The 13,393-nt window shown below is 44.8% G+C and overlaps 1 protein-coding gene across 1 annotated transcript; it reads left to right on the top strand.

Moving 5' to 3' along the window:
* The first annotated feature begins 1,684 nt into the window (after positions 1–1,684).
* On the top strand, positions 1,685–10,940 carry LOC107376845 (zinc finger protein 37 homolog). The gene is made up of 3 exons (XM_054748696.2): positions 1,685–1,980; positions 2,796–3,134; positions 10,021–10,940. Exons 1-3 carry the CDS (start codon positions 1,809–1,811, stop codon positions 10,791–10,793), a joined length of 1,284 nt encoding a protein of 427 aa, XP_054604671.2. The 5' UTR covers positions 1,685–1,808; the 3' UTR covers positions 10,794–10,940.
* The last annotated feature ends 2,453 nt before the right edge of the window (positions 10,941–13,393 follow it).

The following is a 13,393-nucleotide window of genomic DNA, read 5'->3' as shown; positions in this document are numbered from 1 at the left end:
AGACAAAATGCAGAAGCAGCCGTGCACCCAACACACACAAACATACAAAGGCCTTGAGGATAAGATATGAAGGAGAGGAGAAGAACAGCGTCTGCACCCTCCAAGAGCTGGAAGAGCGGGTTTACTCAGAGATCCTCCCAGATGACTAAGCTTCTCACCCTATCTCTAAGGGAGAGCCCAGCCACCCTGCAGAGAAAAGTCATTTTGGCTGCTTATATCCATGATCTCATTCTTTCTGTCACTACCCAAAGCTCCAGCAAGAGCCGGAGATTGTGTTCTGGTGAAGCCAACAGGACCATGTCATCTGAGACCAGCAGAGACATGATTAATAGGCCACCAAACTGGATCCCCTCAACTCATTGGCTGCGCCTAAAAATCCTGTACATAATCTGTGACAAAGGGCAGCCTTGGTGGAGTCCAAATTTCACTGGAAACAAGGTCAACTTACTGTCAGAAATGCGATTCAAGCTATGACACTGGTCATATAGGGCAGTGGCGTAGCAAGTTTGAGCTCAGCCTCGGTGCTAGTGTTGTTTTGGCTTTCTGTTAGTCTTACTCGAACAGAAAAATACAAGCTTGCTTGCAATGATTTAGGTATGTACTGCCCCCTAGCAGCAGGAAAGTACACACTGCTACTTTAAAGGGATACTAGCTTTCAGCACCTCCTAGTGTGCACATGTCACTACGGCCAGCAGGCTAACTTAGCTAACAGCACCTCCACCGTTCTAGACTGGTTTAGATCATACCTTTCTAACAGAAGTTACAGTGTCTGTATAAACCAAATCATGTCAGAGTCTACTGATCTGTTTTGTGGGGTACCCCAAGGCTCTGTTTTGGGTCCATTCTTGTTTCTACTGTACATACACCCTCTTGGACAGATAATTGATTATTTTCATAATGTCTCCTGTCACCTATATGCAGATGACATTCAGCTGTACTGCTCCTTAAACTGCCTGAATGACTAGTGTCTATCAGCTATCACCAGCTGGCTAGAAGAAAACTTCCTTCATGTTAAATTCTGAAAAGACTGAATGTCTGATCATTGCCCCTGAGACTATGGTTCCCCTGACTAGTCAAAAAGTTGGTCATTTATCCTCTGCCGTCAAGACAAACATAAGGAATTTGGGTGTTGTTTTTCTCCAATCAGTGTCTCTTGAAGGCCACTCAAAAACATTGGTTCCGAAACTGTTTTATCACTTAAGACATATCTCCAAACTGCGAATGTTGGTGTCAAAACATGCACTTGAAAGGGTCACCCATGCCTTTATCTCCTCCCGTCTAGATTACTGTAACACACTCTTCACGTTTTAATAAAAAAAGCCCTTGGCCACCTTCAGTTGGTCCAGAACTCTGAGGCGATGCTTCTAACTGGAGCAAATAGAAGAGTTCACATCATTCCGCTTTTCCCTGGATCCACTGATTTTCCTCTTTCCTATGAATTTTCTCCCTCCCATTCCTTACATTTTTAAACACAATTTCTTTCTCATTTTAGGCATATTTTAATCTTTTTTTAAAATATTTTTATACTTTACAATTTTTGTTTTTGTGAAGTGCCTCGTGATTTTTATCTTGAGAGTCGCTTTATAAAAGATCGTCTTCCTTCTTCTTTTCTTTCTCTGCATTGACTTCGCAGTGTGAGTAGACCCATCCAATATGGCAGATGCGCCCTCTGGTCACCAACCGCCAAAAAAGCTTTAGCAGAAGAAGAAGAAACCGGAAATTTTAAGCAGCATTAGCTTGTTGCTCGTTAGTAATGCTAGCTTGTTGTGTGGGTGTGTGAGGTGAACCTCTGAGGCTCTGCAGCAACAATGTCTTCAGCTCAGTCTCTGAGAGAGTTTATCAGAGAGCGGCTAACTGCTGCTGCTGCAGAAATATTCTCCGAGTTTGAACAAACCATCGTCCGCTACGAGGAAGAGATCGATCGTCAGCGCAGACTGCTGGAGATCAGCTGGAAACCACAGATCAACGTACACAGAATAGGTATGAAACAGCAGCGGGACTCGTGAGGTTTTACTGAGGACACAATCTCAGGATGGAGAGTTTACTTAACAGTGTCCAGATTCAAAGTCGCGCATTCTACTCACAGATCGGAGGCGTTATTTCAGCCGGCCAATCAGTCCGTAATGTCACCTCGGTCCCAGTCTGACCGCTGGCGAGGAGTTCTGAAAAAGAGTCGAAACGCAAATCTGACCTGTGTGTGAAACCAAATTCCCGATGGTAATGTGTAAGCGCCATTAGTGAACGTTTCCAGCTGATGTTCTACAATCAGAGACTTGTTTAGAAGTTTCTGTTAGTCTGATCTGTTTGTGGACATTACCAAGTAAAGCTGTCAGCAGCTTCAAAGTGGAGATGATCCCATGAAAACATCTCAGTCCCGTTTTCATCAGAGACTGATGCATCTGAGGAACATCTGGGAGTTTATGTGTCTATAAACTCACCTGTAGTACCTGTGTGTCCATCCCAGAAGTCAGTAAGAATCTAAATCAATGTATCTGATAGATACTGAGTCCAGCTCTGCTGTGGGTCAGTCACACACACACACACACACACACACACACACACACACACACACACACACACACACACACACACACACACACACACACACACACACACACACACACACACACACACACCTGCTGTTCTCATCTCTGACTGTAGAGCTGTGTGTGGTTGTTTGTCAGGTTAAGAGTTCATTATGTTCTAAAACATCTTCAGATGCATCAGATGATTAAAGTGAAGTGTGCTCTCTTATTGTCACATGATTCATCTTTTTGTTTGGTCTGTTTGTCCAGAACTCCCGCTGCATGATGTCAGCAAAGATGAGGAGGTTCTGACTGACCAGCAGCTCTGGAACCAGGAGAGGACCTCCAGTTTGGACCAGGAACAACCAGAACCTCCACAGATGAAACTGGAGCAGGATGAGTCAGAACCTTTGCAGGTTCTAGAGCAAGACGAGCTCTGCATGAGTCAGGATGAAGAGCAGCTTGTACTGAAGCAGGAGACGGTTACCTCCCTTGTGACTCCTGCTGATGAGGACAGAGACCACCATGGACCAGAACCAGACAGACACCAGCTCCTTTTGTCACAGTTTCCTGAGGCTGAGATCAGAGCTGCTGCTCCAGAGTCTACAGGTGAGAGGGGTGGGGAGGTTCTGTGTGGAATTTTCTTACTGTGACATCACAATGAGAAACTTTTTAAAACGACATGTTTTAGGGAGCATGAGGCTCCTCCCCTTTCAATTGGCTCATGGGTCCCCTGACTGAAAAAAAAAGAGAATGTAAAAGTTGATTTATGCTTGACGAGTCCGCGAGGTCCGCACGGCTCCGCGCGGCAAAATTACGTCATTTTAACAACCACGCCACCCCACCGCGCCTCCGCACGGCCCACTTTCTGCACCGCGCACCTAGGAAATTTTCTAACCACACGGACAGTCAGACACAGAAAAACATGGCGGACCGGCAAGAACTAGTATGGTAGAGGTTCGTAAATACAGACATTTGTATGATTCAGCTCTCAGAGATCACCGTGATCAACATGTTGTTAATAATTCTTGGAGAGAAATAGCTCGCACTGTCGGAAAAGACGAGGACGCTGTTAAAAATGCTGGAATGCCATGTTGTAAACAGTCATTTTTACTTCTACTGTGGTGTTGTGTTGGATGCAAACGCAAAACATCCGTCGAACGAGACGGATTTGAGTGAGATGGCGCTCGCGCGGGTGCACGCTGCGAGCTGCTCGTCCTCTTTACGCACTGGTACCTTGCTTTTTACTGCTTTTTACTGGTTTTTATTGGCGTTTTATTGGCTTTTATGCATTTTTCTTGTCGCTGATCCCTTTTTTGAATGGTGTGGATCCTCTGCTGACATGATCGAGCTGTGCTGCTGAGGCTTCGTCCTTCCGTTGATGTCGCCGGCAGCGCGCGCTGGGAACCGGGCTGTGCGAGCTATGAACCTCACGGACGATGCTGCTGGTTGGACTGCCCGTTTGCTCTCTCCCCCTAAGTCGTGATGTGTCGGCCCTCTGTCCGCCCCAGCTCGAGAAGGAAGCATCGGAGAAGACGAGGAAAGAGAGGTAGCCGGCGCGTGAGACGTCGGCCTGGATCCCTGAACAAGCGGCTGGCCCGATCCGGCCCAGCTTCTGACCCGATGGTTCCGAGATGTCTCCTGGATTACTCGGCGCCCTGCCCAGGGAACTTGGCCGGCTCTGAGGGTGAACCGGCATCGCGCCACGGCCGATTAGAGCTGAGGAAAATAATCAAATAATCGATGCATCGGGATGCGGACATAAACGATTCTGCATCGTAGAAGAGTACGCCATAATCGATTATAGTGGAATGTAGTTTTGTTTTTTTAACGGCGGCACCAGCGCCGCATCCAAATCTGTCAAAGTGAGCCTCCTCCACATTTACCTCCGCCTTAATGTGGTACTGCAGGGCTGAGCGCTAGAGTTGTCACCCGAGACCGAACCGGAACCGAATCAGCCTGACCGGTTCTGTTGGATTTGGGCCGTGAATTATGTTAATTGAGCGGGTTGTCATGCGGCGCGCTCCGTTCGCTCAATCAGCGACCGAGAGAGAGAGACTGTCTGCTCACACAAGATAGAGGATCGGAGGACGCTCCTCCAAACCGATGCTCCAAACACGCGTTATTATTTTCATAATTTAATTATTATTTCTCCTGAAAGCGCTCAGTCAGACCGAGTGTTGTGACGCTGGGAGATCCGGTCTTGGGGAGGGGCGGGGTCAATGACGGCGGCTGCCGCGTGATCGTCCGTCTCTTTTATTTAGGGACACGGAGAAGTTAAAAGGAGAGAGAAATAGAAGTTCTTGTTCCACTTTATTCTTTTGTGTCATGATGATAAACTGATGTTAAATTCAGCTTAAAGAGAAACTGGGAGGAAGTTACAGGAGATCTTGTCACCTATCTGCTCCTCCAGAGGCAGCATGGGCATGAGGGTCACATGGTGAGGGTGACACAGGACAGGTTAGTGGAAAGGTTTGTAGTTAGCTGGTTAGTGAAGGAGATCCATCAGCTGGGTAATTTAATCCTAATCCAGCCCACAGCCTTCTGCTGGTGTTATTATCAGGAAGAATAAAACACACATCTTAAATATTATTGGAGTGTAGAATTTGTTTTATGTTTTATTTTCTGCATCAAACAGAACTTGATTCATTCTCCAACATTTCAGAAATGAACCACTGGGTTCAAATAAAATAAACTAAGTCAAACATTTCATTTGGTGTTATTTCTGACACCCTTCAACTGTGGCATAAATATTGGACTCTAGAGCTGCTCAGAGACATTAAACACTCCTATATGAACCCATTATGTATTTTATTATTACATTATGTGTCCTGTAGGTTTTCAGTACTTTTTTTACATTTTGTGAGTTTTTGCAAAGCGTGTTTTTCTCAGCCTGAGGCGTGGTGTTGAACGAGGAAACAGATGTTTTACTTTGTTAAATCTTCTTAAATGTTTAAATGTTTTGTCCTAACCTGTTGTGAATGGAGAGCTTTTGAGGGATGGCAGGTTGTGTCAATTACGTTTTGGATAAAAAAAAAAGCAATTATCTGACATTTTCTATTTATCGATGAAAACAAATCAATATGAAATAATCGTGATGCATCGTGATGCATCGGGATATCGAATCGAATTGAATCGTTGACCCAAAAATCGTAATCGAATCGAATCGGGAGACAAGTGAAGATTCACACCTCTACGGCCGATCGGCTCGAAGATCTCGCCAGACTGGGGTTTGCTGGGAGAATCTGCGCTCGGTTACGGGCACAGAGTTAGAGGGGACTGGGTCCGTGCGCGATCTCGGTGCTGCAGACCCGGTTTGGTCTGGTCAATGCCAGGTCTGTGCTGAACAAAACTTTTATTCTTTGTGACTTTTTTTCAGCATGACTTGAGTTTTTTGTGCATCTGTGAGTCCTGGATCCCGTTTGGTGACTCAAGCGCCCTACTCGAGCTCATACCACCTGGCTGCTCGTGTTTTAATATCCCCAGATCACGGGGCAGAGGTGGAGGGCTGGTTGTTGTTTTTAAATCCAGCTTTCCTTGTAAACAGCTTACACCCACCATGTCGTTTTCTTCCTTTGAACTGTGCTTATTTGAACTGTGCATCTCCCCCCGCCTGCTCGTCGTGCTGATTTATTGCCCTCCAAAGACTGACTCTAACTTCCTTAATGATTTCTGTGATCTTGTGGCAGACTGCATCCTAAAATATGATTATGTCCTATTTTTTGGTGATTTTAACATCCATATCTGCTGTCCTGATAATGTGCTCGCTAAAGGTTTTTTTAATTTGCTAGATTCATTCAATTTAACTCAATGGGAATCATCCCCAACTCATGCCAGGGGTCACACCCTGGACCTGGTTATCTCTTTTGGTCTCCCTGTCATGAACCTTGTGACTTTGCCTCCTGTGTTCTCTGACCACTCTCCTATACTCTGTGATGTTACTTTGCCATGTCCTGTCCCTGTGTGTGAAGCTCCCGCTGTCGTGTGCACGCCCCATTTGCGGTTCCGTTAAAACCCAGTTCCGTTAGAACTTATGAGACTGTGCATCTATCAGGGTTCGGTGGGGATGTCGGTGAGTATTATCGCACTAGACCCTGGTTTGGACTTCCTAAGTTAGAATCATATCTTCTATTTTAAAGGTGAAATGATATGCAAGACTTTTCCCTTTGTAGTAGCCCACTTCTTTTTAAGCAATCCCGTTATTTTTTGGTTTAGATACTGGGGACGAAGCCCGGCGGGAGGCCAGCCCTTCCGGCAATTGTTTGGGTTATTTGGAATTAATTGCGCCCCTATCAGCTTATGTGGATGGTTGGTAACTATAAAATGATTCTTGTTAGTTGATCAGGCTAACATAGATTTATCAATTTATTTAATTAATCCAACCCTCCAGCGCTGATAGAGACTTTTTCACACTTGCAATCAGAGCCAAAAATTAACCTCTAATGTTTCGGTTTTATCATCCTTAAGACAACTCGTTACTCGCGGGTGAGGGAGGAGACAAGCTCCTCTTTTCTTAAGGTTTCTTTATATTAATCTGTCACAAACCGTAAAGTAAATCCTGATGAATCAGGAACCTATAATTAATATGCTTACCTCTGTGCAAACAATGGTCAGGGCTCCCACTGGCCCCTTCGAAGAGGACCCCTTTAAGAATCAGGAATGTAGATTCTTTTTCAAAAAGTTTATTACAAGATTAAAAAATACAAAAATGAGTAAATATAAAATTAACTGCTTCCCCCAAGGAGGAATTAGTTCTAATGATTGATTAAGAAATAAGGAGTTGATTTACACCAACTCGGTCTTCTGTGGATCGATGACCTCTCCAAATCTGCTCTGTCTCTCTCTGTCGTCTGCCCCAGCTCCTGTCGAATCTCTCCAGCTCTCTCAGAGCTGTTCTTATATACCCTTCCTGGGCCAGCTTAGGCAAGGTAAAAGGCACATATCATTACCTCATGACAGAGAGGTCATGGGGTCATTTACCAGACACACACTTTTTTGCTCAACACAAGACATTTGGTATCATTTTCACTACATGCAGCATTCTTCTTAACACAGGTCATTACATGCAGCACTCTTCATGAGGGCACAGGTCATAAATCATCATGTTTGTAGCAAATTGTAGGTCTTCCTTCAGCATTCCTGAGAGGGCGTCTTGATCCAAACGGGCTTTCTTCACTCTGTTCCAGTCCTTCTTTTCCCGCCAGAGGTGGACCCAGGGGTGGAGCCAGACTGCCTCCTGACCTTTTGCCCAGTTCTGTCCCCGACAGCAAGTTCTGAACTCTTGTCCCTTTGACCCTTCTGTGACCCTTGTTTCTGACCACTGTTTCTGAGTCTTGACCTGCTGGAACTTGCTACACTGCTACTAGGTTCAGAGCCCTGGATGCAGAAACTATTTCAAAGTTTGTGGACTGTATGTATGTAAGGTTAGAGACCTTTAACCCTGATCCATATAACACTGAACACTATTCAGAACACTTTGATTTACTTTGTAATCGGGTCCTGGACGTGGTTGCCCCTCTCAAACTGTGCAAGTCTTGGCCTAGGAGGGAGCCTTGGCTCTCTGATGTCACACGGGCTTGTAGGCGGGCGTTTAGGTCCTCTGAGAGAAAGTGGAAAAAGGATGGCCTACAGGTCTCACAGGTACAGGTTACACAAGTTACTCAAGAGTGTGGTCGCTGAGTCCAGGCCTGTCTTGCTGCCCCGGTTTGCCGGTCCATGGCTATGAATAGCATCCAGCGTGTCGTAGCACCTCAGTGTAATTCTCTGATGTCCATTCCAGCTGTTTCTGTTCTTAGTTTTTCTATATGGGGCTTTTCGTTTCTTCAGCTTGGCCCAACACTGTTCCAACATCCACTCAAATCCTTCAGCTGCCATCCGCTGAGAAACCTCTATAAAAATTTGCATTCCTAGGGTTGGGCATCGTTTGATTTCGAATGATTCCAATTCCAATTCCTCATTTCGATTCCGGTTGTATCGATTCCTGATTCCAATTCTTTCAAGACATGACATGTTTTAAATGGGATGGCGGGGGTCCTACATTGATCAAAATGTCCGGTTTTTCATTCAGGAGCAGGGATCGTATTATGGGGGGCTAGATTTCTTTCAGGGAAAGATCCAGTTTCTGCCTATTTTACAATATTTATGGACTTTCATCGTAGCGGGGTTCTGTGGAGCGGGGAGGACGCAGAGCGAAAATATTAACATGATCGTTCATATCTGTTTATATCCCCTAGACTGGTACTCTGTCTTTTAATCTAATCGTTCCTGATGCGCGCCGCTCATCGTGTGCTGCGGTGATTTCATCTCACTGACGCAGCATCGAAACACGCACTCCGCGTTGCGGTCAGGAGATCCCCTTGACCTGCTCATGTGGCAAGTAAGAAATACAGGTATACATGATTTAGGGATAAAAAGAGTTGCAACAACGCCACCTTGGGTTAACCCCCCCAGGGAAAGGTAGAAGGCCCATAGGGTTAAAATAATCACAAAGGGAACAGATGGTATCTTTCCAATAAACACATTTTTATTAAAAATCGACACTAAAAACCATACTGGTGGAGTTTAAGGGCTTGGAGTTCAATTAGTGCCAGTTAGTCCACAGGAAGTAACCACATTGACCTAGGGCCAACAAATGTGAAAGGATGTTAAAACAAAAATTAGACACACCAAACACACCAACTTATAATAACACACATACAAACGAAATCTGGATATATCCTGGCAATCCTGTGAGCGTTCTGGTGGTTGCCACGGCAACCAGATGTCCGACGCCCAACAACTAATTACCACCAATCACTGTAGACGAGCAAATCCATACGGACAGAACAGATGAATGCAGACGAAACAGCAGTGATGCAGCCCCCTGGGCACACCACCGGCTCCTGAGATGGAGATGCAAGCACGTTTTCCCATGTGCTCGGCAGCTAGGCAGGAGAGCAGCTAAAAAACACATCATTCCATCCCTAATGTCCAGGAAAGCAGCCCAGAGCGCATGCTAACCTGCAGAAAATGTCAACAACAGTTATCCAGAAAGTAGCTGAGGGTTACCAGAAATGTCTCTAAGTTGTTCGCTTAGGTACTATTAGAAAAAAAAGTCAAGAAAGGTCTGAGAAGCTGTTAAAAATTGCGACAACGTTGCTAAGTTGACAATGCTGTTGGGAGGCGCGCTTGATTTGCAACTCAGAGTAGACCATGAGGGAGGACCAAATAATCAGCTCGTTTTGTTTATATAATCGTTCAAAACCCAGATCGTAATTGTAATTAAAATCTCATTAACTGAGCCACCCTAGTAGATCCTAATGAAGGCTGGGAAGAGATGTCAGCACTTAGGTGTTAAACGTACAGCGAGTAGATACGTTTTGCTTTTGGTTCTACTAAACGGACACTAGGGGGCGCTGTCTCCCTTAAACTGTAAACGCAAGTGACGGATCGTGATTCACATGTTTTGATTGATGGCCCTAACTTTTATATTAATGTTGTCTTTTATCCTGTCCAGAACTTCCACAGCATCATGTCTGGGAAAAGGAGGAGGTTCTGACTGACCAGCAGTTCTGTACCAAGGAGACCAGCACCAGTTTGGACCAGAAGGAACCAGAACCTCCACTAATCAAAGAGGAACAGCAGGAACACTGCATCCGTCAGCATGAAGGGTCGTTCATTCTGAAGCAAGAAAACCTTACCATCGTGAAGACGTCTCCTGACGAAACAGACCGCTGTGAACCAGAACCAGACAGGAACAAACCCTTGTGTCAGAGTTCTACTGAAGCCGAGAACCAAGATCAGGATGGACACTTGAATGAAAACTCGGCACCAAACAGCCACGATGAACCGACACAGAATAAAAGAAGGCAACAAACCAAAGATCACAGAAACGGTGTAAGCTGTCGGAAAATAAAAAGGCACAAGACGGCTCCCAGAGATGAGAGACCATTTAAATGTAAGACCTGTGGGAATTCTTTCAGTTCCAAGGGTGTTTTAACTGTTCACTTGAGAACGCACACAGGTGAGAAACCATTTAGATGCAACACCTGTGGGAAATGTTTCTCCCAGAGAAATAACTTGACAACACATATGAGAACTCACACAGGTGAGAAACCATTTAGATGCAACACCTGTGGGAAATGTTTCTCCCAGAGTAATAACTTGACTGATCACATAAGAACTCACACAGGTGAGAAACCATATTTGTGTAAAACCTGCGGTAAACGTTTCTCGGCAAAAAGCGGCTTGACTAGTCACATAAAAAATAAGCACGGTCCTTCTGTTTGATCTGTAGAGCAAAATGCAGCCAAACGGTTTCTTTGGCTTCTCGAGTGAAAATTCACACTTGATATCTTGAGATGGGCGCACTAGTAAACATGTTTGGATAGGTTTTGGAAAACAACTGTCTTGATTAAAATGTCTTCCCCAGCTGGATCTTCCTCTTTCTTTGTGCAGTTGTTGTTCTCTCCATCTCCCTCCTCTCACTGTGCAGGCAGACATGAACAACATCAACTAGAAATACAAATACATTCAACTATGAGGATCTACAAACACAATATATGGAATAACATTTAACAGATGTTTTTTCTTTGGAAGAAACTCCTTATAGTATCAGTAAATAAGTAAAACACATTTAGAACGCACTTAGCGTAGCAATGGCTAGTAGCAACTATAATAAAAACACACATAGCTGCCCAGACTACCAATGCTTTTCCTGAACTTGTTGCTCCTTGAAGGTGTTGAGTCAAACAAAATATTACAAAATAATGAAGTTTACTTTCATTTTCAAGATCATTGTCAGCCAGAGCTCGGCAGTAACTCCTCATGTGATCTCCTCTGTTGGTCCAAGGCGCAATCGCCATTAACAAGACAGACAATTACCGCGATATTACTACCATGTGAGGCGGAATGAATACCGCTAAATTTGTGCTTCACCATGTCGGCATGGCACGTTTCTAAGACACATCATTGCGGTAACATCACTCTGATTTGCCAGCACGGTGTGTGCTGTAAACAGGGCTAGAGACCCCCAGGCCCCCTTGAGCTTGGTTCATGCTTGACGCATTCACTTTCCGCGCGGTGATGCGGCTCGCGGATGGAACGCGCTTCACAACTCGCAGTGTTTATGGTTCGTGCGGCTCGTCTCTGCGGTGAGCCAATATTCTCCCAAACTGTAGGGGGCAGCATGGAGCTCTACAGCATGCATCCAACACTACACCATAGAAGTAGAAATTACTGTGTACAACATGGCATTTCAGCATTTTTAACAGCGTCCTCGTCTTTTCCGACAGTGCGAGCTATTTCTCTCCAAGAATTATTAACAACATGTTGATCACGGTGATCTCTGAGAGCTGAATCATACAAATGTCTGTATTTACGAACCTCTACCATACTAGTTCTTGCCGGTCCACCATGTTTTTCCGTGTCCGACCGTCCGCGTGGTTAGAAATTTTCCGAGGTGCACGTTGCGGAAATCTTGGGCCGTGCGGAGACGTGGTGGAGGGGCGTGGTTGTTAAAATGACGCAACTTTTCCGCGCGGAGCCGTGCGGACCTCGCGGACGCATCAAGCATAAACCAACCTTTACAGAGATAAAAAGACAAACTTAGGGCTGTGTGTAATTCCCGGTCAGTGGCTCATTGTGTGGCCTACATAGAGTGAGACCCGAATGCTTTTTTACGCCTTCAGTAGTGAATAAAAAACAAAAGACAGAATGTTCCGGTTTTAATTGAGGTTCTCATCTGTCCGGTGAAACATTTCCATAACGGGTGAGAAGGTTTCTAAAACAGTCCTGCATTAGAACATTATCTTTCATCCACACACACACACACACACACACTTGGGAACTAAAACCCTTGAAAAATGGTCTTTTTGCACCGCTTCTTGCATGTGGTGTTACATTATAACTCTAGACTGGTTCATTTGGTTATTAACACTATCTCACCAAAGTGATTTGCAAACCTTTTTTATATGAATATAACTGCATCCTCAGAGATGTGTGGGCGCTGAAGCTTCATTGTTGTCCAGAAGCAGGAAGTTGTGGCTGTTTTGATCAAGCCACCTAGTGGACACTTATGTTGTGTAATGTCTGAAGTCCGGGAGCGTTTCTGTCTGAGGTGTTTTTTTGCATAGCAAAGCTAATTTCTCGGGTGAGGGTAACTCTGAAGTGCCTTTTTTCCCCTCCCTGACTCTATCCTCATATAAACCCTCTTGATCTATCACGGTAGCGCGACCCGGGTTGCGAATGACCAGTCTCCAATTCTTGTCGTGTATGTCTGATCTCAGAATTGTGTGTACTGAAACTCTAATTTCCCTCTGACCAGGGAAACCAGTCTAGTCTCGGAATGCTCCCAGGTCACGACAGGTTGTTATTGGCGTCAGCGAGACCCTGAAAGGGTCATGAGGTTCAGCTTTTATTCTGAAGGAACCATTGCGGTCAGGTGTAATTTATCCAGCTAGTCGAGCAAGGTTCTTTCGGCTGAAGGTGTTCGGATGGCCTGTCCGAACTTCTCTAGAATGCTTTGAACTGAACTAAAGGTGACGTGGGAATAGCTTTTATAATCATCATATTTTGGTTTACTGGCGAATCAGAATTTGACATGCAAAAGAGGGTTTATCCAAACACCACAGAAAACCACGCCTCGCTTCAGAAACAAAGGATCTGATTGGATCAGACAAAAGGAAATGTGTCATGTGACTTTAGCATTTCTCTGTATCATTAGTGTCTAGTGCAGCTGTCCAAGATTATAATTACTTGTAAAATACTACTGATCACCGAATTATAATATCAAGTAATAACATTGTCATTTCACAGATTGATTGAACATGGGGCTCACATTATTATTGGTAATAACAAACGTTGTTTGATTATTTATTCATCAAGAGAGT

This window comes from Nothobranchius furzeri, chromosome 2 (assembly GCF_043380555.1).
Source record: "Nothobranchius furzeri strain GRZ-AD chromosome 2, NfurGRZ-RIMD1, whole genome shotgun sequence".
NCBI lineage: Eukaryota > Metazoa > Chordata > Actinopteri > Cyprinodontiformes > Nothobranchiidae > Nothobranchius > Nothobranchius furzeri.
Note: the sequence above shows the minus strand (reverse complement) of the source record. Positions and strands in the feature narration are given on the sequence as shown.

Excerpts from the sequence above, each read along its gene's own strand:
- LOC107376845 (XM_054748696.2), top strand. The coding sequence starts at position 1,809 with ATGTCTTCAGCTCAGTCTCTGAGAGAGTTTATCAGAGAGCGGCTAACT. Across the intron at positions 1,981-2,795 it reads GATCAACGTACACAGAATAG|AACTCCCGCTGCATGATGTC; the intron begins GTATGAAACAGC and ends CTGTTTGTCCAG. Across the intron at positions 3,135-10,020 it reads TGCTGCTCCAGAGTCTACAG|AACTTCCACAGCATCATGTC; the intron begins GTGAGAGGGGTG and ends TATCCTGTCCAG.